The 24,273-nt window shown below is 39.1% G+C and overlaps 1 protein-coding gene across 1 annotated transcript in view; it reads left to right on the forward strand.

Moving 5' to 3' along the window:
* The window catches only part of LYRM4 (LYR motif containing 4), a 94,222-nt gene extending 73,034 nt beyond the window's left edge, over positions 1 to 21,188 (forward strand). The window contains exon 3 of the mRNA XM_032181403.1: positions 20,822 to 21,188. Within this exon, the coding sequence (XP_032037294.1) occupies positions 20,822 to 20,884 (63 nt within the window). The 3' untranslated portion in view covers positions 20,885 to 21,188. The remainder of the gene's footprint in view (positions 1 to 20,821) is intronic.
* Positions 21,189 to 24,273: the final 3,085 nt, after the last annotated feature.

Consider the following 24,273-nt stretch of genomic DNA (forward strand, 5'->3'; position numbering starts at 1 on the left):
AAATACCGTTTAGGAAGCTTCTTGCTGGCATTCTTAAAAGATCCCCTAAATATATGCCTGCCGCTTTACAATTCTCAATAACAGGACAATGACAAGGGAACCAAATCACTGTCCTTGATTGATTGTAAATCATCATACATGTTAGAAATTAACCTCTACCTTGTTCTCTTGCTTCCTTTTGACCATGAACTTATTTCAACAGAAAAATTTGTATGGACAGGAGTTACACTTGGTAATTAATATTTTAGACAAATTAGTAACATTTCACCTTTGTTTGTGTGCTCTTTGGATCCTCTGGTTCACTTTTCTCAAATTGTATCAGTTTGCCCTGTGTATCCTGACTCAGAGACAGTAACATGCATTTGATCAGCAGAAACTGAAAGTAGCTTGCGAATGCTAACAACATTCTTCTCAATGTCAAGTGGACCTGACTGCTGGAAAGTTAGTATACTGCATTACATCACAGAAAGCTTGTGAAATTTAACAGATCCATTTGGCAAAATGATTTGAAGTACCTACAATGAAATGTGCAGTCACATAAATAAATATACATTTCAGATTACAAGTTTGCAGTGCTGAAGCTGGTACAGAACACTAAAAAGTGAGAACTGGAGGCTATAGTAACAGGTAGGAATAAGCACCAAGTCCATTTCAGTTGTTAAAATTGTATTGAGTATGACCTATACCTCTGCTTTATACAAATCTATTTACCTGATAGTTTTTAAACAGGTAATACTTTATTTCTGTTTGCATTATTTGCCACCTCATTAAGCCCATGCATCTAGGTGTCTGGCTTTACCTGAATGTGTTGGTAAATTCTACTAATTAAGGAACATAAGTAAACGTTTTACTGGTAATTAGGTGAAGATCAGTTCAAGCAACACACTGCATCCATTGAAATACAGCAATTAGTAGCTTTTTAAGTAGCCTTAGTGACTCCATTGCCTAGATGAACTCTGAAGGTACAATTCGTATACAGAAGCAAGTTCCAAAAGATCTCATTTTCATCATTAATCTTCTCAGTAAAGTCAGTGAAAGGAAAATGAGAGCATAGCTAAAGACAAAAAAAAAAAAAATGTGAAGAAAAGAAAAACTTTGAAATAGCTTGTTGAAAGCATGAGCTGTTACATCATTATGTGCTTGCAACAAGTCGCTAACCACTGTTCCTGTGAAGCCCACAGGGTGATTGCAGTTGTACCCAGTCTAGCCTGGAATCCAAAAATGAGCTGCCATTCTCTCAGCTGCCTGTTGTTGATAACAGGGTGTATTAGCTCAAAGAGTATTGGCTCTTGACTGATGCTGACATTCTGTACAGTTTTTCATGAATTGTCATTTAGCGTGGGTGGTACTTAAACTGGGGGTGAACTGCTGGTATACTTTTCGTGTTAGGACCTAGAACAGCTTTTCTAACATAGGTAGAACTGAATGAGCTCTGGCAGCAATAAGAAAATTTCCTTAGAAATTAGACCATGTTTTTCACGTATACATCCACGAGAGGGTTTTAATACCTTCCATGGCCTGTTCCACCAGTTGTTTCTGACTGTGATGCATTTTTCTAATCCAAATCTGGAGCCTTGGTCCTTGCAAACAGGAAGGAAATGTGTTGGTGTACGCTCTGGCCTGAGGTGCTGTTCTGAAGTCCTGCTTGTGTTACATTCTGTATATAACTCCAACTGGTCAGATGCCAAGCTCAAGTTGAGGCAGAATTTGTTAAATGGGCTCAACCTTAGCAGTGATACTCACTTAGAAGCTGAAGTAAGAACTCAGGCATGTTTCAGACACACACTTCTGGTGTTGCAGATGCCACCACCACCACTTGCTGTTCCCCTGTTCGTCTTTGTTCTTGTTGCTGTTATACAGACTGTTGGTTTTTAATCTCTTCAACAGCTGACATACTGTTTTACAGTTTAATCATTCTGCTGCTATCCTTGCAAACCTCTGTGTTTCCATAAGGCAGCAACTGTCAAATATTAGCCAGGATTTAGTTATTTACTTTGGCTCTTTGCATAAGGCTAAGACATGCTTTTTATCTTTTCTGAAAGATACATTTACTGTCAGGGAAGAATGGATTAAAATGTGTTCTTTTTACTTAAAAACTGTTTGCACCCTCCTTGTCTGTGAGTACCGTCCTACTGTAGGTTGGCCCTTTAAAGAAAAGGGGGGAAGGTGTGTCTTATTTATTATTAAGACATAGGAAATGACAAGGTTCTTCAACTAAATCATCTTTCTGGGCATCTAATGAAAGCATTTAATCTTTTATTATGGAAGAAGGATGCTGTTTTATTTCAACTACATTTGTGCAAATGGAGTATTTGAAAAAGTGAAAGTGCTATAGCAAAAATTGTCAAAAGTTTATCTCGGGAATCACTGGCAATGCTTAAAACTGAAGGAGAGGCTGACTTACTCACTTGTCCCTTCAGACTTCAAAGTCTATCTAGTTGAGTTAGTTATGAAGACTTCTTTTTTCTATTTTAAAACGTGTCCATTTACTTCAAATACGCTATGGTTTTGAAGACTGAAAAGGTGCTCAGAATTTCTTGCAGAGAGAAGGAGAATGTTTGTTTTAATAGATAAAAATGTGTGAGGAAAAAGAAAATTGCTGAATGAATTAACACTAACTTTCTGTCATTCTTTTTAAAATCTGGGTTTGGACCAAGTGGCTTTTCTCCTTGATAAAAAAAAAAAAAAAAAAAAAAAAAAAAGATTGTCAGCTAGACCTTTGGCACCATTTGCTTTGTGCTGTGACTCTATTATACTTCAGGGAGAATATTTTGAACCAGACAGTACAGTGTGACAGCAGTGCAACCATGTCGTCTCAAGGAGCACTTGGTGACTTGCTTGGCAAGGCAGCACTGTATAAATGATAGCCTCAGCAGGATGCAAACTAAAATGACTTAAAATGTTACCGACTGCAACTCAGTTTATATCCAGAAAGATGCTTTCTTTTTGTTACAATTTTATTACTATATCAGTTTATTATTTTATTATTATTATTCAGTACTAGTTTTTTTCAGCTCGTATTTCTTAAGCTTGTTAGGCTTGAACAGTGTAAAATCAATATTTCTGCTAATTAAGGTGGTTTTGAGGAGCGGATAATCAAACGGTATAGTGAATCGTTAAAAACTTACGTGCTAGTATTGACTGGCATTATTGGCACAGAGTCCAAAAGGCCGCGGACCTTCCCTCTTATATTTTTCACAGCAGAAGCAAAACAGTCTAAATGCTGAGAACATCAACTTTTTAACAGCAGAAAGATGGCCATTTGGATGTAAAAGGAAGTGCAGTGTGTTAATGTTCTGGGTGCTCATCTATAGTATTTTCCTTCCTAGCATTTAACTTAGTGATAAGTGGTATCCGATTTCAAAGGGCCTTACTTTATTTTGGAATAGACAGAAAGTTCCTGCCACTTATGAAAATAATGGATCATCTTCATTTTACATCAGTCTTTGCCAGTATAATTTTACCCCTCAAAAGATGGTTTCTTCTTGTCTGACACTGAGCCTTGCCTTGTTTTATTTGTTTGCATTCACTGTGGCACGCTGCTGCTGCTGCTGCTGGCTTCTGGCCTTGTCAGTGGGTGTTGCCGAACAGGCCTGTAAGTGACGAAGTGCAGTCACCTCAGGATGACTTTGTTCCCCCGATTCCCATACCATGAAACTGGGACACTAGACACTGTAGTGCACCATTTTATTCTACACGTTTGACTGATTTTTGCTTTAGGACCCCCTGCTCAAGGACCTAGTGTTCCCTGTCAGAGCTTCCTTCTGGACTGGTTCCCCCCATCCTCAGAGAAAACAGGTTTCTTGCATGAATAAACTGCTCAAGCTCCCTTACATACAAGTGATGCCTCTTCAGCAGGGTTACTTCAGCCTGCATCATGTAAAGAGGCTGCATGTTTCTGTAAAGGAGAGTAGAAGAAGAGAAATACTCAAAATAAATGCATTCACTTCTCAGGTTTGAAGTATAACACTCAGTAATCTGACTTGGACCAAGGCAAATAATGTATCTGCTCAGACTCTCTATGCTTTTTTTTTTTTTAGCTAGACCACTGCTTAAAGAGTTGCTATGTAGTTCCTCATGCCCTTGGTGCCGAAAGGAGACTTGGTTTCCTCGTAGAACCAAAGTGTCAGCGTTGGGTGGGCAGCAGGCAGAAAGATCTGGAGAGGAACTGTGTCAAGGATCATTTGAGCTACAGAAAACAATAAATGAGTTTCCAGTGTATTTCCTGAGAAAGCTTCTCCCTCAAATGGTATTGTAAGTTGTTATTGTCTAGTTGGAAGTTGAAAGGAAAAATATCTTTTGATGCAAATATGGTATTTATCATTCTTGTTTGTAAGAGCAACTTCCTCGGTTGGCACATGGAGTTTTCTAACACTTGCATAATTACTCAGGCAGGCTGTAGTTTTATTCCATCTCTTACAATGTCCTTTAACAACTTAACATTTTCCTCTGTGACTGAAAGAAATCAGTCTTATGTCCTGTAACACCAACACTGCAAGTTCAGCTCCTGTGCTGGGTGCTTCCTATTTACAGATGCTGAAGAGCTTGTATCGAAACTTAGGGAGGAGGGTGGGTGTTTACCATGCTTCAGAACATGGGACAATCTACAAGAGGACTTTGCAGGGGATGAGTGACCTCTGTTTGAGGCTGTCATGTGTGGATCTTGTCCTGTGTCGAGCAGAAGGTGATATTAGCTGGCACTTGAAAGCGGGGGCCAGTAATGGGGGGTGGGGAGGAAGTACACAGTCACTGCACAAGGGTCTGAAGTTTAAAAAGAGACTGTGAACATTTCAGTTTATGAAATCTGCTTGTCCATGTTGTTGGGTCTCATGGCTCAGTTATCATGATTCTCTTACGAGACCTTAAGAGGTCTTGTGTTAGCTTACACTGTAGCTGAAGCATTTTACAACCTCTCTCTTCCAAACTGATTCTCTGATGCCTAACCAGAAAGAACTGCACTTGACGCTGTTACCTTTCCTCCAGAGAAGCTATTAATTTGGGTTTCTCGTGTAGGTAGTTCCTAGTATCTTTAGGAACTTGTGAGAACTTAATATCTTTACTCTGTTGTAAAAGTGAGTTGGCAGCTTCAGAAGTTATTGCCAGCAGAAATGCAGACAGTGTAACCATAAAACCCTACCAGGCTTGGGGAAATGAAGTGAAATACCGCTTGAAAGAAGTTGTCTATAACTGAGTATGCAGTTAAAGAATGAGTTTACAGAGGTGAGAATGTAAATGCTCAAAAATCAAAATAATAAAATTTTAACTTATTAGTTAAATTTGACTTGGATGCTTGCAGTTTAAAGAAATTCCTAATTGGAAGGTATCCTAGGGTTAAGCATCCTCTACTTCTGGCTGTTATTTGTATTTTTTTTTCCTTGTTGATATATATGAATGTGTCTATTGATTGGATTGTGAGCTTGCAGCAAGGTGAGAAACATTAGTCTTTAAATGCCGATTTGTACAGAAGATCCTATGCACCAACTTGTAGGATTCTTTATTATTTTATTTTTTCAAGAACCATAATTCTTGCTGAGCTGAGAGCTTTTTCTTTTTATTTGTGGGCAGTAGATATTATTGTATCTGGCTTAGAATTGCTGTAGGCAGTGTTGGAGTGCCTGGAAAATCTGTCGAACTGATTTTAGGAATGTCAAGAAGTTGTCAATTAACCCTAGAATTATACAGCGAATTAGCAAATGTAGTATCCTGAGGGTAATACATTCTCTGATGATTTGGTCTTATAATGAAACTATAAACAGATCCCCAACAATTAATCCAATGTTTAGGACCAAGAAGTATTGTCACATAATTAACTCTTTAATTTACCCAAGGGGTTTTGTCAACCTGCCTTAAATCTGCCCAAGTGACTGGTGTAAAGAGCACTAGGTCAGGTGGGCAGAAAAGTCCAGAGAAGATGGCCATCTGCATTTCCTTTTGGACAGATGCTGTCAGTGGGGAGCCTCCAACCTCAGGGAACCATAAGACTGAGCTCTACACATGGTACAGATGTTGTGTGGTTGTTGCTGGGTATGGGTTAGGAAGCTGTTGTTTCACAAATGGTTACCAGCCCTGCAAGTGGTGGGAACAGTAGGGGAAAATTGTACAGACAGCTTTAATGTGAATTGTACCACAAATTTTCCCAGCATCTGTGCAAGTAAGGGCAGATATTTTTGTTCTGACTATAATTTTGTCCTGGAAGAGCAGTGAAAGCCTGTGGCACAACCACAGTTGTTACCATTTTTACATTGTCTCAGAAAATCCCCTCTGGTGCTAGATTAAACAATGGCCTCAGCTTTGGTGAATCAGCACCAAGCTAATTTAAGATTTTTTCAACAGTAATTTATACAGATTGTTCACAATGTGAATTTTGAAGCAACAGACATCTTAAAAAAATAGTCTTATCTTTTGGGGTTAGCTAAAATTCTCTAAAACCAGTACTGGACAGAGCTGGAATTGGTTGGCAGGGTCTGGCCATTACACCATGAGCTGCTGAATGGGTTGAGAAAACCACATGACATGATCAGAGTATGAGTGCTTTCACACGTGCTCCAACTCTAATGCTGTTGAAGTGGTGGCCATACAAGAAGACTTGATGCTTACAAGTAAAGTATGCCAAAGGGCAAAAAGGTCAAGCACTCGATGTGGTTGGGAGGAAATCAGTTTCCATAGATCCAGTTGCAAGGGCAAAACAGACAGGACTTGCTGGGAAAAAACTGTCTTTCTTAAAAGAGTCAGACTGCCTTCCCCATCAAGATCTCTCACAGCAAGGGGTAACTGATGAACACAGGAAAAGAACTAAGTTTCTTTTCTCAGTAACACCTAGTAGTGTCCTCTTCAAGTCACATTTAGGTCCAGGCTAGACAGGTGTGTACTAATTTTAAGGTAGAAATGAACTTTCTGGAACTCAAAACCATCAGGTGACCCAGTATCATCTTCCTACTGGTTTTACGGCAATCCCCAGCCCTGAGCTTCACAGGATACAAGACCAAATATACATCATAAATAAGAGAGGGGACGAATGCTTTCCTTTTCCTGTTAGCCACCAAACACTGGGGGTCACCGTGCAAGGTCATGCTTTATTTATTCCAAGGGTCCACCCTGGCACAAGCGACTTTCTGAACCAGACTGAGGTAAGTAGGCGCAGCTGGACACTCTGAACATCACTCCTAAACTTTGGTGTGCTCTGTTCTTAGGGAGTCCCTTCTGCAGACCAATCCCTGGCAGCGAAGTAGCTAGTGCTGTTGTGTTTGCTTTTGAGAAGAGGTGGGCCTCAGTGCACTTTTCCCTCCATTGTCATGAGGACTTTCTTTTGCTTTCCCAACAATCCTGCAAGATGTGCATTGATAATAGTAAGAGCAGTCATTCAGGTAGCCTTTCCCTAGACGAACCAGTTTTTACTGTCAGATTGGTTGCAGATGTCAAGGTGCTCTTGCAGCTTGTCTGGGATTATGCCACTCATTAGTCCTGCTTTCACTGCTCCTGGCCACACATGTGTTAGCTGGTTGAATAGCCCTTCCATAGGCTGCTGTCCTCCTTCCTGGGTAGTTGTGCATAAAGGAAGGTACCTCCGTGAGGAACCTTGAAAGCTCTCCCAAGAGGATAATCTTGCTGAGCAGCATGAAGAAAGTAAAAATAGAGTGACATTATTACAAGTTCTACGGCAAAAGGAGTAGCCTTCAAGTTTGAGAGTTCAACAGAAGTGCACAGTTTATATCCTAGAACTCATTGCCACAGCATGCTGAGGAAGCCAGCATGTGGATGGGTTCAAACACGGGTGAGACAAATTAATCGAGCCTTTTATCAGGATGGTATGAATGCAGCTACGTGGACAGGAAGTTGTCAAGAAGTTGTGGTCGCTGGAAGCAGGGGAGGCATTCCAGAAGAAAGATAAATGTATACTTGCCATGTTCGTGCTGCCTCTCTCAGAGGACCTGCTGATGACCAGTGTTGGGGACAACGTACTGGAAAAAGCTCTGAACCCACCCAGGACAGCAGTGCTTGCATTCCCTTCTCCGCCATTCTTTCCTCTTCAAAGTGCTTTGGGAATTGCAACGTTTGCTGTCTGCCTCTACAGATGGGACCGCTTCTGTCTGTGATGGTGAGAGGAAAGAACTGTCACACTGCCCTCCCGGGTGGGTGCTCCAGTCCAACCTGACCTCTCTGTTCGGGAAAGGAGGGATTCATTAATGTATACTATTTAAACATTCACAGTAATACTAGCTTCACAGAGGGATTTTTCTCATATTCTTCTGTGTTTTTAAAAGCTACTTAAATTTCAAAGAGGGGGATTTCCACATACAAAAATTGCTTTGGTCAAATGAGCCTGATGGGTCTGTACATACACACTAAATTGTCAAAAATATTTGAGTTGTTCTTTTAATTTGTCGATGAGGTTTCCATTGCTTGATTGTTTTATAATTCATATATTAGCCGATCAGAAAATGCAGAGTTGAAGGGGAAATTCTCCTTCAGGAAAACTAGACTGCTTTAATTTAGTCTGGAAGGGACATGAAGGAAGTCTGAAAATTTGTCACTTGCAGAACACTATTGAATTAAGTTAGAGGCCCTAAGCTAGGCAGATTTGGTTACACTGTCTTGAATTCTTCTTGTTATTATACAAGGATACAAGTCAAATACCACAGTGAAACCAGACCTTGTCTTAAACATGAATTCTCAGGAGGGACATCTGTACGTAAGCCTCAGGCATCCATATGTAAGATTGGAAGTGGCCTGCAGAGGTCTCTGGCCCAAGCCCTGCTAAGAGCAGGTCCAGAGAAAGCAGATTTGTCCATTAAGTAGTGAGCAGACAAACTACTAACCACAAGTTGAAATAAGGTTTTCTGTGTGTCGTATAAGTCTTAAAGTAAATTGCTGATTTTTTTTCTGTACATCTAGTGCTTCAAGATGGTTTCAATTTTGTTGTGGTTTTAGCAGATTGGAAAATTGGTGCAATACACAAGAAAGTGAGGTCCTTAATGCCACAGTCTTCTCCTCCATAGCTGTGAGAGCGTAATTGAAAGTTTAATTGAAAGAAAATGGGAGTGTTCTTAAAATACTCCGGAAGGATATTATGCCCTAAACATAATTTTTCTGCAGTGGATTTTTGTGTGATATCATCTGCATTGATGTGTAAGATCTTGTATGTGACTGCCTTTTAGAAAATACTTGTCAACTAAAAGCATTCTTTCTGGTATCCCCTTGATGGCCATGGCTCATGGGGCATTAGCCATCAAATAAGGATCATCTTTTCAAATCTGGGATTGTAACTCTAGCATACGGAGCTAATTGGATTTGGGAACCAGAGCAGAGGAGATTTGTTTCAGAGCTAATATGACAGTGCAGCTACATGGTGTGGTTTTGTTTATTCAGTTGAGCATGTGTAGCATTGAGCAGGAGCAAGATACTACATTGGTTAAGCAGTAAGTGGTTAAACACAGTACTTAGGCTTGCAATTTTTTAAGTGGGATTTAGGCTTGCATTTTTTTAAGTGGGATTTTCTGAAATGTCTTTTGAAGTGCCACAATGCCATCTACTGGCTCACTTTCCTGTGTTTTCCCCCAAAGGGGGGTTCTTTTCTACTCATAAGGTTTATATGGTATTTTAAAATGGCAAAATAAATAATCTGGCACAGAATGAACAAGATTTTTTTTTTGTAATGTGTGTATGTTAAAGAACAAAATGAATTGCATATATTAAATAATCATTTCTAATCTCTTGCCAGTTAATCTTACTCTCCTTTTGTTAAAAGTAGCTCTGAGATGATTAGTACTTCAAGGCACTGAAGGGATCTCAGCTTCCTATCTATATCCCTCATAGTAGCTTTTTCTGTCTATAATCAGTTATTTTCCCCTTTTGGTTCAATGTTTTCATACAGACATGAATACTAAGAAATATGTAACCTGTCAAGATAGAAAAAATGAGAAGTGTCATGTCAGAAATTATTTCGGATGGAATTTTCCACTGACAAAATTCTAAATTCAATGTATTCCCCCTTAATTGTCTGTTATTGTTTCATTGCTTTGTTTTGTTTTTTCCTGAAGTGTTTTTGAACAATCTTTTCAAAGTTTACCAACAAACTTCCAAGGACCAAAGCTTCATAGATTTTCTAACAGCTTTTATAGAGAAGTATGTATTAGAAATTTTTCTCAGTATCAGACTGCTCATAAATGAGCTGTCAACAGTTACAAGAAGTTTTGATGGGTTCTTGTTCCTAATCAGTCTGCCTGATGCTATCTATGGAGTAGCCCTCCATCATCTTCTGCTTGCTGCCAAAAGAAATGAATAGGCATATGTAAAAATAATCCCCTGAAAAAAAAAAATAGGAACAGCAAATATGGGAAAACAATGTTATCTGTACTTTGATTACTTGCTTTTCTTGAAGATATCTTAAAAGTTTTCCTCACTAATTGGTTATTTTGTCTTACTAAAACAGTCCTTCAGTTTTAATTTGGCTTTCCCCCTCCACATTCAGTTTTTCATAAGAGAAATGTTTCATACTCCTGCCTTTCTTCAAACTAGTGAGGACAAGGAGAAATATTTCTAATGGCTTGTAATTCTTTGGACTGGTTTTTAAATGGGTTTGTTACTCGCTGTAGTGTAGCTCCAGAGTCATTCTAGACAAAACAGCCAGAAAAAATAGTCCTGGCTGCTTCCTAAATGGCATATAATGAAGGTAAATACAGATGCCTCTGCCCTTTCTGGCCTTTTCCCTTCTCTCCCTCTGGCATTCAGGAGGTCAAACGTATCTTGCCAGCCCCAGTTATTATCTCGGGGGGGGCTGTATCTTGCTGGCAGCTGTGGGACGTAGGCACTCCATGTCTGTGCTGTTGGAAGAGCCCCCCCGGCGCTTCTCCAGCTGATAGGGGATGGATGGAGGGGTCCGTGTCTGTGCTGGGGGTGTTCAGGCTTCTTCTGGGTCGTGGCTGTCGGCTGGCGTGCCATACACTGGGAGCAGTGAAGCTGAAATGATTGTGCTTGGCACCCACCTTGGGCTCTGTCATACAAATAATCCCTGTCGGGAAGGTTGTGCTCGGCAGCTCGTCTCCTTCGCAGCGCGGGCTTCCCAGTCGTTCCCCAATAATCCACCCACAGGCCGTATGGCAGCTCTGCAGAGGGGAAAGCCCTCCGTGGCGCTCCCATTGCTGTGCTGCTTGCTTTTGGCCAGCTCGTTTTGTTTGAGGAATGCTCGAATGTGTCCTGTGCAGAAGAGGAGAGGTTGTTCCCGGGCTATATTTGGCATAACCGCTAGCCTCTCGCTGCTAATTGTTATCGCTGCTGAGAAATACCAGGGCGAGCCTCTGCATGGCGTGACACTGAGTAAGGGAGATCTGGCAAAACCAGAAGAGCAAACATGATTATTTTATACCACGTATTCTATTAAATCTTTTTATTTTTTTCCTGTTAAGTGTCCTGTGCTATTGCAAAGAAGGAAGAACTAATTAAGCCAGTTGCTGAAAATGTTTTGCCACCCACACTAGTGAAAAGAACTGTGTGTACAGAATTAGCTTTTACCAGCTGTGCTAAACGCAGTAATTTATCTTAGCCAAAAAATAAATAAATAAAATAGTGCTGTTGTAGTTTATTCCAATTAAACAAGTAAATGTAAGATACGCCCTTTATCCACACAAACATAGATATCTTCTGCTCAAGAGCTGGAGGGTTTGCAAATAATTATTTTCTCCCTCGTTAATTCTTTTTAATGTTTGTGAAAAGGGCTGGGCTGAGGAGCAGTGGGAAATTAACTCATTTGTGTACAGGACACATTCAACAAGCAAGTTGCATGCGAGCTTGCCGACTGAAGAGTGATTTGATGAGAGGACACTGGTCAAATTCTGAGCCTGCTCAAGCCTGAGGGCTTGTCTCCAGCCCTGTGTGGTGCTGAGAGCTGTTCACCTCCGCACTGGAGGCAGGGAGGGTGACTCCTGCCCCAGGTATGCCTGGTGCTGGGTGGTGAAAGGTGCAGGAGGACTGCAGTCTCCACATCTTCACCTGCAGCATCTTCTGGAGTGATGGAGTAGTTCCCTCACTTTGCAACTACAGCCTCTGCTGAGGCTGCCTAATGGCATTTTTTTGTCTCAGGTGTTTGGAAACTGAACCAAACCTGAGAATTTGTCTCAGGTTGTCCATGCTACAGTCTTTATAAAGTGGTAACACACAGTCACAAACCTCAGCTGAAATTTGGCAAATCCATCCTTAGCCCTAAAATATCAACGTACTTCTCACCTGTTCCCTGCTCAGGGGGTTGAAGAGTTGAGATGGTCCAGACAATGCTTTTTCCAGCTGAATTTCCAAACGCTGAAGTCGTTGATTTCCAAGAGCTAGAGGGACCACTTCTGGTCCCCTGAGGATATGGAAGCCAGGAAGTTGTGTGCTTTATGCAGCTTCCATTGTAACTCTTCCATTAAAAAAAAAAAAAAAAAAACCTCTTTGAAGTGCAGGTCACATTCAGGTATGGGATTTGAATTTGGAGGTACTAAAATGCAAATGACAGCTGAACAAGGAAAAAAAAAAAAAAAAACCTTTGGATATCTTCCATCAAAGAGAGTCAGATAAACAAGGAAATTATCTTTGTGATTCTGTCAGGAACAGATGACTGTAGTTTAGTAATATGTTAGAATTTTGCCAAAAAAGGAAGTCGTGTTAATGCAGAAAAATAAAAGCTCTTATTCCTTTTCTAATACATTTACAGATCAGCTAAGTGCTGGATTAGCCTCAGCAATAGGGACTTGACAAGTAAATATTTAAATAGATGAGGTGCTACTTTCTGTGTGAAGATAGAGATTAAATCCAAAGCATCCAACAGAAAATTTATCTTGGAAATAGGAATATAATTTCTAAAGATAAATTCAGCTCTTTCAAGTTTAATTATATTGTTTGAATGTGCGCACAGATAAGCTCAGTAGTTATGTCTGAGGTATGTGTAAGGTAGCATCAGTGCAGAGAAAGATGTGGGAATATTCAAGTAAGTTGTTTGTTTTGTAAAAATGAGTTTAGTTCTTGGTTTTATCAAAGCTTTAGTTTTCTTGAAGGGCAGAAAAAGGGGTTTTATGTGCCTTAGGTCTTGGGAAAGTGTATAAGGTATAGGATTGACTTTTTCTTTTTTTTTTTTTTTCAAAATGTTGAAAGACTTTGAAAAGGTACTAAAGCATCTGTCAGCTTTACAAAATGCAGTGTACCTGGTGCCATCCTGTAACCAGCACTAACAAGTTAAGCGAGGACAATATGGAGTCTTGAAGCAGACATGTATGATAATAATAAGCAGCAAATAATTAAACTGTGGCTGATACACATTCATGTAAAAATTCAGCAGCTTTACTGCGTCTTTCACCTCCCAAAATAAAGCACCAATGGGAGATAAAAATGTATTTTTTTAAACATTCTTGCGACTCAAAGGCCATTAACAAAATACAGTATTTTACTGGATATAGTGCAAAATATGTATTTTGATAAAGTGGCTGTTGTATGATAGTAATCAGAAAAGTACGGCAGGCACTCCCACTGACTTTGGTTAATTTTGTTTAAGCAGCTGCTATAAAACAAAGGATTCTCTGTGTATGGCTTGAGCGTTTCCATACCAAATGTGTCAGCATTACCAGAGTACCTGTTACACCACACTCGGTGTTATCCAGGTCTTTGTCTAGCTCTCTGTATTTTCAAGTACCAATGTTTTGTATACCTTGTCTTGCCACGCTCAGTATCTTAGCCAAGTGATTTTTCTGTTCTGCATGCTATGTTCAGAAGAGCTCAGGCTATATTAAGTTTCCTTCCCCTTACCCACATGGGACTGACTCTAGAAAAGCTGCTGCTTCTGCACTTAGCTTTCTGAAGAGTTTGATCTTCTCTGTGGAGGTGGAGGTTTCATATATAAACAAGAGAGATAAGGCAAGATGCTGAAGCATGATAGCAGGCAACAAATAGGAAGAGGAGAGGTGTGTGCCCAGCGATTGCCAGTACGTGGAAAGCAAGCAGAGATCTTTCAGGGTCAGCAAGCTATCTCCAGGTCAGCGTGCAGATCTGTTTCTTCCTTGGGTGCATGTCGTCTCAAACTTGCACCTGGCTGTTTCAGGCCCAGCTCAGTTGCTGCTTGCACTCCTGTGACCCACTCTGCAATCCATAGAGGGTCACCTTTGCAGCAGTAGAGGGATGCCTCTTCCCCCTTTTCTTACCCCTTTGCAGCTGGCCACTGCTCCTGCCACCTGTGATATTGCCCCACGTGCTTTTAAGATGGCATTTTGCCTGTCACCTTCACTTTTCCTGCAGGCCAAGAGGCTTGGAGGAAATAAGAGAAGTGAAACAGTGTGACTTTACTGAAGGAGCACATGATCTTGCCTACTTGTCATTCCAATGTTTTCCTTTCTGTTTAGGACCCTTACTTGTTATTTCAAGCTATATTAAGTGTGTAGCTATTTGGAGCAAAGGCCATGTCTGTCATGTCCACTTTGTCTTGTAAGGATAGTAGCAGGTCTGTGTAATTTATATTAAAAAAATAATAATAATAAATCCTCTTTTTAGTAAGAAATAGCGTCTAAAAAGAAGAGTACCTTGCAACTGTAGTTCATCATACACTTCTGTGTACATATGTACATATGCCCACAGTATTTTGTGTTAATCACTGCTGGATTAGATACGATTCTCTGCTGAAAAGTATCTCTTTAGGGGGACCCCCAGAACAGATTAATAAAAGCACTAAATAAATATTATGTGTGATGGGCTGAATAAAATCCTGCCAATTGTGCTTATGGTTCTAGCAAAACTACATAATTTATCAATATGAAGAGAAATAACTTCCAGAGAAATTCTTGCCTGTTAGATAGTTTACTTCACGCCTTCTTTATTGAAAATTGAACAAATGGTAGTTATTTTCCTGCCTTTTCAAAATCTTCATGTAGCACTGGCTGTAGAAGATGTTTTGGCTCAAAGGAACAAAGAAAACAGCACTTGTAAAACACAGGCAAAAGTAGAATATACAACATCTCTAACTTCTTAGCACCATGCTTCCTTTCGCTTTCTTTCCCATTCCTGGAACAAGTGGAGTCACTGAAAATGAAACGAAATGTCTCCAACATCATCTAATTTATTCTATACTGATTCCAGCTCAGAAGAACTGAGCTGTAAAGAACCTGTGTTTAAACTGTCTTTAAGGAGCCAAATGCAGTTTTTTCATCACTCTTTCCTAAGCAAAAATAAATAAGTCTGCTGCTACAGCATTTAACATCAACACAAAGATTTGGTAAAGCACTGAACAGTTATTGATGAGGTTTTGGTTTGCTGTTTGGGTTTAATTACTATGAGCCACATTGGTGTATTTATTATTGCATTACAAAGTCATCAGAAATTACTGTCTATATTTATATAAAAGCCATTAAAATGTCTTTAGTTAATATGGAAAATATTTATGATGGAGTGTGTCGTGAATAACATCTGATTTCAGGCATGGAAAAAAAAAAAAGAGAATTCTTTGTAATTACAATAATATCCACTTACTAACATTTGCAATAGGATTGCAAATTGGTAGACGTTGTCCAACAGATAAGATAGTAGGTAAACAACTTACAACACTGGCTGGCTCTTACAAATAATCATTATTCTCATACATTTCTGTTCTTGTCAGTATTCACTTAATACACATTTTATAATTGTGCTGCAAGAAAACAGGAAAGGACGAGTTCTTCGTGTGGTGTTAGAGGCCAGGATCACCAGCAGTATATGTGGTATGACAGTGGAGTCGTCAGTGGCTTTTCTTCCTTGCTGAGGTTCATCAGTGTGCCTGTAAGATAAACCTGTCAACTTCTCAGGTGCAACAAGATGAACCAAGCTGATTTAACATGTGTGTACATGATATAGGTACATTAAACAGGACTTTCTTTCCCTAATAACCATGAAAACGCTGGTGTGATTCCTGGCTGTAGTAAAGGAACTATTTTTTCCCTACAAGCAAATGTGAAACAAAAGAGAGAAGATTGCTATGTTTATGTGGAGATTGTTTTATACATATGCGTGTGTGCGTGTGTATGTACACATATATGAAATAGCCTATTTTTATATATATATATATAAATGTGTTTAATATGCAAAGCCATCTGTGGTACATTAACTTTAGTTATCATCTACGTTTCTTTAAAAAATAATAATAAATGTTTTTTTACTGCTTCCATAATGACTCTCTCAGGAAATTGATTTTTAAATAATTGAGAGCTAAAGGAATTGCTTGCTTATGATGTTTTCACATTCCTATGCTGTGGTGGCACTTTCACGTGTTCAGACCTTGTCTTTACCAATAACACGATTCTACGCAGAGCAAGAGTGTTATTGCCATCTCCTGTTAGGCTGCTTCTGCTTTTGTCTATCACACAAAATAAAGGGTGTGAAAACCTGGGGCTGGTTTGCCTTTGTGGGCAGAATATTGCTCCTGAGAGATTACTTCGGAAACTTTTTTAATGAGGGAGAGTTATTAAATAAATCCTGTTAATTTTTTTGTTTGTTTTTACAAATAGGTTGATGCACAGAAGGGACAGAGAAGGCAAACCACATGGGAAGCATGCAAGGGTAGTTTCTCTGGGCACCGTCTCATCACTTGATTAACAGTTGGTTTAAACAAACACACAATAGAAAATAAAGTTTCTATGGGGAGATTTGGAACTTAATTATGCTGCAAGCAGAGAGATTAACAAACATCCAAAACATCATTAGGAGAAAATACTTTATCTTTTGCCCCATTGAGCACTCTGTTTGCTTCCCATACAAATCTTATGTTGATTTTGCTTAGAAAGGGATGGTAGAAAATACCATTGTAAGTGTCTGTAGTCATATTGCATTAATTTACATGAAAGCGTACGTGATTACAATTAGGAGGATGATGTTTTCTGCGTGCTGGGAAACTCGGTCAAGGTATGTCAACATCCAGCTGTGCAAGGTACTAAGATGCTGTCAAGGTTTGAGACCTAAATTGGTGTTTTCCGTTCTTAGGTGTCAGTCCTACTAAGAGATTATAAACCAGATTTCTTGTTTTGACTCTGAATTTGTTTCCTGATGCTGTGGCCATCCTTCTTCAGAGCCCCCCGCATGGCTGTACACCATGGCTGTACGCTGCCTCTTCCTGTTGGATGTTACCCTTGCTCAGATCTGCTCCGTAGCAAATTCCCTGAGTGGTTTTAGGGCTTTCTGATTGAAATTTGTCAGTGACAGCTGACGCAAGCAGCTAGCTAGTGGTTGGGAGGCTGTTAGGTTTGGCAGGAAGATAACGATGAGTAGTTTGGGGACAATGACAAGAAATATCTTGTTCTGCTGGCTCAGCAGGATTTGTTAGTACTCACAGTTTATTTACCACTCAGTTACGTTTCTGTCAATTACATGGGGAAAAAATAGGCACCTGGCCACTTTTGCCCTAAGGAGGACAAAATGTGGTACTGGCTATTAAAGTGGACAGACATTTTGAATATAGACAGAGCTGTCAAGGAAAGATGCCACCGTACTTTTCAGAGCAGAACCATGCCCTCTAACAGGACTGAGGCAAATCAGAAAAAAAAAAATTAAAACCTGGTCACCTTGTTTTCAGAGCTGCAAAAATATTAAGCAGTACCTTCTTGCTCAGCTCTGAGCAGCAAACTAAAATCTTCGTGCCACCAGATGTGACACATACCTTTAAAAGCTGAAGAAGATCCCATCGGTACATAGCAAGCGGTGGCAGTGGGTCTGCAATATCTAAGCCCCTGGCTGTCAGACAGGAGGGCAGCCTCTGGGGTTCAGACCCGATGTAGCGGTATGGCAGAGCTGGCCTTGGAAGATGGCATGAAATAGTTTAGTTTCTTCCTGGGGTCACTGCTGCCAGCCACAAGCAAGGGAAAGCACTTGTTTGTAAGTGAATGCGCAAACACCAAATAAGAAGCAGAGTACAGCTGTGCTACAGGATGAATCAGTGCTGACTGTTCAGTAACTTCTTTTTCCCCATTTGTTGCCTCACTTAACGTCCGCTGACAAATTTCCTTCTGAAAGCATGGCTTGTCCTGAGTTCAGGTGGAAGGCAAGATTAACTTTCTCACATCCACAAGAGAAAAAAAGGACCGTATAGAATAATACTAAAACTTTAAACAAGGATAAATTGTCAGGTTTTGAGACCTGGATGCGTCATGCTTATTTTTAAAGTAGAGAATTCTGCAGACAGAATTGAATCATCAAGTACAGACTCATCCGGACATAGAAGTCATTCAGTAAGATCTGAAAAGCAGCTTTATACTTCTATTGATTGTCTCTCCCTGATGACAGAGTGGTTCTTTATCGTGCATTCTTTCCTGCGGAATCAAATTGCACCATTACCTTACAGAGGTAAATAAAATTATGGGCAGCAAGGTTGCCGAGCAAATGCTAGACCCTTTTTTCCACAACAGTTTCCTGTGATTAATGAAAATGCTGTGACACTGACCTCTGTGCTGGCTTCCAGCCATCTGCCAGAAGAGTAAATGGCATGCTGTGTATAAACTAAATGCGCATGCATGGTGAAGTAAGAACACTGATAGCTACTTAACTCTTTAGAAGCTTTGGGAGAATGATCCTGGTGATGCTTGCTGTTTGAAAGCTTCCTTTAGACTTAACTTCCGCGAGGGCGTGCTTGGAATGTTATTTCGATTCAGAGAGTTAATGAATGTCCGTGTGTCAATACTGCTGCCGTCTTTCTGCTGATGCAGTTGATGTTTATAGACGCGAATTTTTCAACAGCTATAAATGGAACATGTATTTGTTTTGTCTGAAGTGCATGGGAAACAGCAAAAAGCTTGATCATAATTTAAGAAATTTGAGGCCAGCGGTTTAAAAAAAGAAAAAACTTAAGTTTCAAAGTGCAGCTTAAAATGTTATGGAATAGATTCTGGAAGTGAGGCAATAGAGCATGTCAGCTGCAGCAGACTAGCAAAGACAGAAGGGCACAGCGTTACTGGCTGTACACTCTGAAATGTGTGCAAACCTGTGGTTTGTTAAGGAAACAGCTCAACACACACATCTGTGACTTTATTGTGTTCAAGTCAAGGGGTACAGCGGTAGATAACACCGCCTCTTGGCACGAGGAGAGAAAAAACAGCAGCTTTCATCTTTCTCCTACAAAGCCACGTGCCCTGGCTGAGTGTGACTGACTGAGAAGTCACGTACTCAGCCTCATCCATCTCCCTGGTGGGTGGAGAAAAAATGGCAATTCAGGTTTCAGCATTTATGTAATCTCCCTGAGCCTCCCTTTAAACTTGCTGCGCTGTGTGGGAAAGGTGTAAAGATTCTTTGGGGTCCAAAACACACAGAGGACAAAAATCAAGCACTACAGCATGGTTTGTGGTAAGGCAGCAAGTGAAGTATATATAGCCTGCCGTGTAGCCCCGAAGCAGCGAGTTCCGTTTGGTGACGCTTGGTGACAGCTTAAAATTTCTTTCGGTAACACATGACACAGTTACGTGTGGCCTTTGTTTTAAATGCTCACTATGCAGCATACTGCATAAGGAATTTCAGAAATAATCAGAATTGCTCGTATGCTGTTACTGACTTAGCTCCGAGTGCCTGAAGAGTGGAATATTTGCTGGCAAGGAGAGCTGCTGTTCCTTTAAGAATGGCTGATACGTGCTCCCTCCTAATGAATATTTCAAGATTAAAATCAATGTGTTACATGTTTCAGACAAGGCTGTTAATCAAGATTAAATAGCTCATTTCCTAAAAGGCAATATTATCTACATTTATGTGAGCGTGGGCATATATGAGAAAATTTAAGAGCTGCCAGGATTTTTTCCCCTCAAACATAGGAAATGAAAAATGCTGAAAAAAATATTTCAGTATTTTTTCTATTTTGAGAGAAAGTAAAGTTAGTGTAGTATTAAGTTCTGCTACATATATTCTGCTTCATGTAATTAAGCACCTGCCTTTTTTGTCCTACTTCCTTAATTAAACATAACATTTTCAGTGAAAAGGACACAGAGCTGCTGTGTACCCAGGCCTTGGGGAGAGAGTTAGGGGCAAAAAATGGCATAATCAGTATTAAAAATTCAACTCCAAATTTTATACTTTTAAAATAAATGTTGTCTTCTCCTTACGTTAGCCTACTTGCATGAAACTTCTTCCTTCCATATCTCAACTGCTGAGCAAAGAGCTGTGTGTGACTGCTGTTGTTGCCAGCTACAGTTTACCAATGTCACGATGCAGGCTAGAAAAGGACAGGAGGAATCAAAACAACATCAGTGTTGCATTTTTGTTATTTTTCATTTCCTCATCTCACTGGAAAACACAAATACATGAAGTGTGAATAACCTCTTGTGGTTAGTCCCAGCATGTGTAAAATGTTCCTGCTGAATTAACTGTACAGGTAACTTTTCACCATTTGTGAGGCAAAGAAATTGGGGTTCCAAATGAGCTGGAAAACAGGACCCTACCATGCAATTCATATCTAGGCTCTCCACCCAAAGGCGTAATCAGAAATACCTGCTGATAATATCTTTTTTTTTTTTTTTTTTTTTTTTTTTTTTTTATCCTTCTTTTCATTTTTCTGAACATGGAGGCTGTACGCGTTTCTTCTGTAATGACTTCTAATGTTAATGTGTGCCTTTGAGCAGTATCCCTCAACATCATTATTTCAAGATCTTATATATGCAGCTATTTTCCATATTCATTATTTTTCTTAAGGCCTAGGGTGATGAAAAATATTATTTAGAAAAAATGCTTATAGGAAAATGTCATTATGAAAAAGCATAATACATGGGCTACTCACTTCATGGTTAGTTTTTAATCTCCTTTGTGAAGTTTAAATTAAAATTATATATGTTTACTTTCCTTTTTTTCTAATATTTTGATTTGATTTCAGGTTACTATTGGCCAACTGTATTCCACGCAGAAATTGGTTATCGAGAGTCCAGGAAACACATAGCTATGAGAAGACTGATCCTGAAGCAACACTGGACCATCTTCAGCATCTTACAGTGCCACATACAGATGCATAACATCACTGCATGTCTGAGCTTTTCTGTTCAGCAGAAGAAATGTCTGAGAGACTCAGTTTTTGGCAACCAAAGTACTATTTTCTTATGTTTCACACATTCTAAAATGTATTGCTGTGATTTACAATAGCATGTAAGGTAGTCTTGAAATCTGTTTGCTTGTATGTCCCATGTGATAAAATAGTTCCTGTGCTAATTTGGCAATAAAAGTTCATTAAACTACCTGTAACCAGATACGTTCTCCTGCTGCTGACCTTTTCTCTCATTTTGTACGAAAGATATGTTAGATTTAAAACCCTTCATTCAGTTACTAAGAGTAAATTCTTACTTATCCTATTTCATTTAAAAATGTACAGCATCTGAATTAAATCACTAAATACATAGTTCATTTTAAATATTAAAACCGTGTGGTATGAACAGAGCAAGAACATTCCTTGATATTTCAGGAGTTGACATAAAAGTTTCACTTGTTTCTTCAGTTTGAGAGTTAACAATGAGTTAACAAGAGTTAACAATGTGTCTCACCTTAGCTGCAACAAGGAATAGGTAGTATTGTATATGACAGAATGTAAGACTTGCAGCTTGAGAGCTCTAAAATATATTTTCACCACTGACTCCTTTTCTTTTTTTTTTTTTTTTTTTTTTTTGAGGTAAAGCTATTAGCAGAAAGTACCAAATCACTTCATGCAAGATTTCCCTTTCTAACAAAATTCCTGGATTCAGTAGAAAAAAAAAACACCTACTTATGAAAATAACTCGAGTGCTCTAGATCAGGAATTGGAAGTAAGCTTTTACCTATCAGAAGTGGAACACTCAGGATAGCTTTTTATTGCTTCTTTTTAAATCTGTAGATTAATCAACACTTTTAAGAAAATACATTTGTTTTTTTTTTTAAAAAAAAAAAAGCTATATTTTATATGGGTTCTGTTCAAGTCACTGCTGGGCTTATATTTGTTTTCTATTAGAAACTTGAAGAAAAAATAACCAGTACAAAGCTTTTTAATAGCACTTCCACGGGGTTTCTTTGTTGTTGTGGTCGTTGTCATTTTACACAGAAGCAGAAACTCAAAACTAGTTCCATGACACCGTGGCCTTTAAAAAACTTTTACTTTTCTTGCTTCCCCAAATTCATCTAAAAACCTTTTACTTTTCTTGCTTCCCCAAATTCATCTTTGTTTAGACCTTCTACTGTTTTGCATTGCCCGTGCTATGACAATATTACTCATGCAGAGGATAGACAAAGTATCTTAGAGCAAACTCCCGGTCCTCACAGCCATTTAAAGTATCCTTTATAATTTTGTAGTTATGTAGAAATGTATAGTAATGCATTCCATTAACTATATAGCGTACAGAATAAGATACTATGACGACCTGAGACTACAAATTCTCACTTAAAAAAAAAAAAAAGTACAGTATATCCATTTTTTATTAAAATGGAATTTAATTATTTTGATAAGCAAAATATGTTAGATTCTCATTCTAAAATGAGAACTTCCTAACTGGAAAATTCAGTGCACTTAAGTTAATGGGTGGAAGTGTAGGAGAGGAAAGGTTATTATTTAAGCTTCCAGTGAACTCGAATAAATGTAATAACATCTTACATGTTTAGAGAACACAGGCTTGGAAGCAATGCCAGTTTTACGCTCTAAGAAACTTGGCCATCCACAATACGTGCAAAATCTTTCTTTAAAACAGCTTCATTACTGGCAGCATTACGTACCAAATCAGGATCGGAGAATGTGTGCTAGGAAACAAAATAAACATCCTTGCAAACAGTGTAGTCCTAATGTATGAAGAGGAATGATTGCATCTGTAACGTTTTTACTTTTTAAATCTCAGTTTTCAAGGTATGTTAAAAAAAAAGAGGGGGGGGGCAAATAGAGTCCTTTTACATGCATGGTCATTTCTTTCAAAATACTAGTACCTATCGAAGATCTTTATTGTTCAGTTTCTGCTAATAATACAGCTGTAGATGTTACATGTTGTCATACAGGCATGCAGTCATGTGAATATGAAGTTTCTTATTAATTGCCTTAAAAGTATGAAGGAGATTATTTCTATGTTAAAGCCTGAAAATTATTTTGTTAAGTTTTAAGGGTAGATAAAACACTGCTGTGCTCCTAATTTGTGCCATCTGTTCCTGCTTTTTTGTCTCAAGGTTACCGCTCAGGTTCTCCCTTAGCTATCAGTACCTGTAAAGGAGCACTGGTAGTCTTCAGGATACATTCTACAGAAATCCATCAAGAAAAATTAAAATGAGATCCAGATTCTGTACTTCCCTCTTTCCCCAATCTGTAGTGCAGAGGTTAAGACAGTTCGCTTACTCAGTCAAGGAAAATTTAGTTCTTATTCCAAATTAACCGTCAGCTTACCATACAGTATTTATATATCACTTACTAGAAGTAACTTGAGAAATTTCTGCTGCGAAGGACCCAAAGCCTCTATAATACTATCCAACTTGTAAACACAAATGCAAAGGTATTAGTACACATAAATGGTATACTCCCCAAATCCCACATAATCACTGCATTTTAGATGTCTATTCCCTGTCTGGGCCAGATCTGTTTCCTTTTCTCACCAACACACATGTAGTGCACTCCCCATTAGTGTTAGTTATCAGCCTGTCAGCTGTATGGGATTGGAAGATAACTAGAAATATTATTTTGTCTTTGCCTAATGTCTTTTTTTTTTTTTTTTTTTGGTCATAATGTACCCAGCTCTGTGTAAAAACAGCTTATCAATGCTTTACTGTTGAAATCCTACAAGCTATGGAAGGAAAATACTCAGAAACCTCACCTGGCTTAGGAAGCAAAGAGCAGAAATAGTTGTAGGCTGGGACACCTCCTGTTTCACATTCACATGCACTTGCCCTATCCTTACTCTTTGTTTGGCTTACTCACACTGTCACTGGTGGAGGCAGCGTGCTGGGGAGATGGCACTTTGGCCCAACCTCGTGGTTTCTGTGCCCTTAACTGCTGCACCTTCCCTGCTCCAGCAGCAGAGTTTACGTTGCAGTACTCATTAAATCTCTGTCTTGGCACTCTGTCAGTAGTTTTACTGGATGTTGTCAAAGCAGTGTAAACAACGGGAATAGATCGAACACAAAGGAATGATCCCGTGATTTATGTAGAGTGTTAACTGTTATAAAAGGAATATCCTTTTTCTTTATAATAGAAGGCAGGCAGCTCAATAAATATCTATTAAAGCTGCAATGCTTTAAAAAAAAAAAACAAACAAACAAACAAACAAAAAAAACTTGCTTTTGTGTTATACTGAAACATTAGTCTGTCTGTGATCTCAACAGTTTAGCAAGCTATTT

Source organism: Aythya fuligula, chromosome 2 (genome assembly GCF_009819795.1).
Source record: "Aythya fuligula isolate bAytFul2 chromosome 2, bAytFul2.pri, whole genome shotgun sequence".
Classification (NCBI taxonomy): Eukaryota; Metazoa; Chordata; class Aves; order Anseriformes; family Anatidae; genus Aythya; species Aythya fuligula.